This window comes from Pygoscelis adeliae, unplaced genomic scaffold (genome assembly GCF_000699105.1).
Source record: "Pygoscelis adeliae isolate BGI_AS28 unplaced genomic scaffold, ASM69910v1 Scaffold14, whole genome shotgun sequence".
Classification (NCBI taxonomy): Eukaryota; Metazoa; Chordata; class Aves; order Sphenisciformes; family Spheniscidae; genus Pygoscelis; species Pygoscelis adeliae.
The window spans coordinates 20,784,387-20,788,529 of record NW_008825109.1 but is presented as its reverse complement, the minus strand read 5'-3'; the positions used below and the strand labels follow the sequence as shown (position 1 = coordinate 20,788,529).

General features: G+C 43.5%; 1 protein-coding gene across 1 annotated transcript in view; it reads right to left on the bottom strand.

Annotated features, from left to right (window-relative positions):
* PAK3 (p21 protein (Cdc42/Rac)-activated kinase 3) overlaps positions 1-4,143 on the bottom strand; it is a 72,258-nt gene that overhangs the window by 19,865 nt on the left and 48,250 nt on the right. The window contains exon 8 of the mRNA XM_009327837.1: positions 2,377-2,440. Coding sequence (XP_009326112.1) covers positions 2,377-2,440 — 64 coding nt within the window. The remainder of the gene's footprint in view (positions 1-2,376; positions 2,441-4,143) is intronic.

Sequence of the window (4,143 nt, the reverse complement as noted above, 5' to 3'; positions counted from 1 at the left end):
CAGGCTGCCCAGGGAAGTGGTTGAGTCACCATCCCTGGAGGTATTTAAAAGCCGTGTAGATGTGGTGCTTAGGGACATGGTTTAGGGTGGATTTGGCAGGGCTACGTTAACGGTTGGACGTGATGATCTTAAAGGTCTTTTCCAACTTAAACGATTCTATGATTCTATAAGTACCAGGGCCCACAATTAGATCTGTGTCACTGATGCAGTGCAGTACAAGTTAAAAAAAACAACCTGAACCCAGGCTGCTCATGGCTCCATACTCATTTGTCTTTCTAGCAAGAGCTAACACTGCTTGAGCAAACACAGCCTCTTTATCAAGCACTAGTTAACTAAGTTTCCTCTGGTGTCAGCAGCATTTTCAGTCCTCAACCGGAGACAGATGACAAACAAGAGACTCAGCACTGAAGCTGACCTGTTCCTTCAGTACAGGCCTGCTGACTACTGTTCACTGCAGAATGGCTGTAAAACCATCACGCTGTTTATTAAGTTACCACCTGTATGCAGCCATTGAGTGCTACGTGCCGGTTAAGTTGCTTTTCCTTATGTAAGAAGTTGCTCTCTACCTGCAGTTCTCTGAGCAGCCACGTCTCTTGCTGCCTTGCAGTGCTCTCATTAGCAGCTACTAAACACTACTCACTTCCAACACTAGTAGTGCCTTTGGCATAACTGTACCCAACTCATTGCAAAGGCGGGCAGCTCAGGAACCGGCACCTGCACCACCTAAGCACATCAGCACCATCTGAGGCAGTGCATCTCAGCCCAGCCCTGCTGCAGACAGACACGCTAACTCCAGCCATGCAGCAGTCCGGTTCCTCCTGATCATCCTGTTTGATTACCTTTGTGATGATTTTTTTCTTTAGGATCTTTCCCCATCACTGTAAATTGACCTGTGGCACTGCAGTCATGAGCTGGTTACGGCAGCACACTCACTCCTCTGTAAGAAGGGCATGCAATCTTCAGGCTGTACTAAAAGCTGGAGGAAATCAATTTAGGTACCCTTTTAGGCCAGATATTAGCCACTTGTCTTTCCACCAGTTGTTGAGGCACCTTTGTAAAAGCTCAGTCTTAGGACTGTCAAAATAAAAGATTGTGAGGGTGATGGTCATATTCTCATGGTGACAGCAATAATCTGTTTCACACGCATGTTTATTCTCTCACTTCTTCAGCTGACACTTATCTTTTGAGATACTGGCACAGCTCTAAGTGTCCACTGACATTTTACAAATGACAGTAAGAACCAAAGCTTCGGGTAGAAAGCAAGCTGGAATCTGAACAAAAGGGTCCTCATACAATGAATGGAGCAGAAACACCTTCCCACAAGTACCCTACCAAACAAGATATATCTGTGATAAAGCCTGCTAGAGAAAGAGCATGAGTGTGTCTGGCTTTCTGCAGTATGTATCAGTTCTAGGTCAGCAACATGCTACCCTGAGTTCAAACCTCATCAACAGTTAAGGCAGAAAAATATCTCCTGATGTCAGTAAACAGCTTCTGTCACACACTGACAGCAGTGTGATCCTGGTGTTACACAAATGGCGCTAGCCCTCCTGCATTTACAACACAGCCAAGAAAACTTTGACCGAGCAGGGAGTCTGTCTGTATTTAAAATGCAAGTCAGATACCCAATTTTGATGTGATTTCTTTTGTTCTTGCCTTCTCACATAGGATTGATTTGAAATATTTCCTATTTACAGTAAGCAAAGTTGGGTTTCAAAAGGGAATAGCTCGGCTGATTATTTTCAGTAAGCTCCTAAAACCTGCAGGATCCCTGCGTGGTCTGCCATCAGGCAGATGATGCATTTTCTCATCACACACTTTGTACATTGACACCGTGTTTGTTACTGAATTTTTTTTTGTTACTGCCTCTGCTAGAAAAGCGAGCTTATTATTTAATCTCTGGTTTCAGTTTCTAAACTATGTGGTTATAATCCTGATCACTGAATATTTTTTTAAGCAAAATATTTGAAAGAAATGTTATTGAGAACTGTTATTTATCTGACAACTATCAGGTGGTAGGTTGCTTTTTTAGGGAATAAAGTTTCTTCTCCTTTCTTTAGCATGGCCATATTATTTTGAGACATACAAAAATGATTTCTCCTAAGAAAATAAGCAAACAGGTGCCACACACTTGAGGGACAGTAGATCTTCCAGGTCCTGCTCCTTGCTGCAGACAAGATATTGCCAGCACCAAGTTGTCTTTGATGATGCCTTCTGACCACAGTTATAAATTCTGATCAGTACTGAGAGACAGGAGAATCTGAATCTAAACCTAGTGTCTGAACGTGTTTGGAGCTTGCCTGACTTCACGCTTGATATTACACCAGCAAAACACCTGGCCCATGTTTTTGTATAAGTAACTGTGATTGGACTTACCCTTGGCCAATTTTTTCAAATCGAGTGTATTTCTTCTTAGGATCTCCCACGCTCACAATGCTCCCTGAAAGAAACAAAATTCAAGATGCTCAATTAAAAATGGAGATACCACCTTCCAGCAGATCAGAAATGCTGCCCCACTGTCTGGGGTTGTGAGCCGTTTGTAGTCAGTTGGGTAACAACAACAACAATAATACAGTCAGCTCCATAGCACAGAGGGCCTCCACGAAGGCTGATTTTCTACAGTCCTTTGGAGAGTTACCTTGACGGGAAACTAAGAACATGGAGAAACATTCACAGAGACAGATATCAGAAAAGAACAAGTACCAATGCAAGTGTTTGTTGTCTATAAACATTAATGAGAGCTGGAAGAACAGAACCTTTATCTTCTTAGGAATAAATACTCTGTGTGATTCAACAGAAGGTTTAATACTTCTGAAGAGTAAATGCACCTTGGGTTCTAGAATCAATTTTTATGAACAGGTGCCATTTTCAGAACAGGAAGAATATTGCAAAGTGGTTCCAGGATGGGATCTTTTCAACCTTTCAGCAGTTTGCTAAAAGAATGCCTTTATGTTTTTAAAGAACAGCATCTCATGTTATAATCAATAATTATGGGGCTTTAAGAACTATGACCCTCATAATTTATTACCAGGCTAAGTTCTGAAGAAGACCTTGCTTGTGCCATTTTAAGAACCACACTGCTTGTCTTCAACCTGACTTGGATCAGTAACTAGCATTTGACTCGCACTCTCAACACTGCACACATGCTGATCTTCACAAATAAGCACAGCCGTGATGGATAACAAGAACAGCAATATTCCACAGGCGCTAGTGTTACACAGACAGCTGCACAAATGAGATGCTGATAATTTCATGAGTACAGGCGATGCGGTTCAGAAGCCAGGCCAGATGGGGTGCTGCCGCCTCCCGGCAGCTCTGCGCTGCAGCAGCGGGAAGGCAGGGCCGGCCTGTCCGGCACAGGGCATGGGACAGTCCGGGTCCATCAGCCATTGTGGAGCTCATGTGCCACTGAAAGCCAAAATTAAAGCATGCACTGCTCGACGGCTTCTTGCCCACTCAGAGGTGTAGGCAGTCTGAACGTGAGGGAGAGAAAGCAGTAATTAGGATACTGTGTTTGTGTCAAATGAAGAGCCAAAATCTGATAAACTCAAACAAATCTGAAGGAATAATTAAAAAAAAAACAAACCAACAATCTTGTTTTTTCTGGTCTGGTAGTTTCCTAGATAAAATACAAACAATGAAGCCTAAAGTGATGGCTCAATGCAAATGACTCCTAAAGATTTAACTTGGAACATACATCACTAAGTACTTTAAGAAGATTAGTTCAGGAGGAAATACTTCCAATGTTTCACAGCATATTTCGTTTGACTGATCTGGCAACATTCCTGTATCACAAATACAAACATGTACTTATTTGTTCATCTGTGCATTCAAAACAAAACTAGGTGATGCGCCATTCACTGTAAGTAGTAAGAAACACCTCTCTCCCCTGCCCAGGCCATTTCTCTGGAGCAGAGGCCTTTAGCATCCAAACGGGCATCTGACTAGATGCCTAGCCAGGAATCCTGCCTGCCAGCATGGCAAGATGACGGGTCATCGACACCATCTGGTACGCTCCCTGCTAAAACAATTCTACTGGCCCTGGCAAGATTGCTAATGGGAGCTGCAGGAGAAGAGGCTTCCTTTGCCCAACGGTACTCGGTCCCCTCGCCCGGCACCCCAGGAATGACAGCCCGTGCCCAC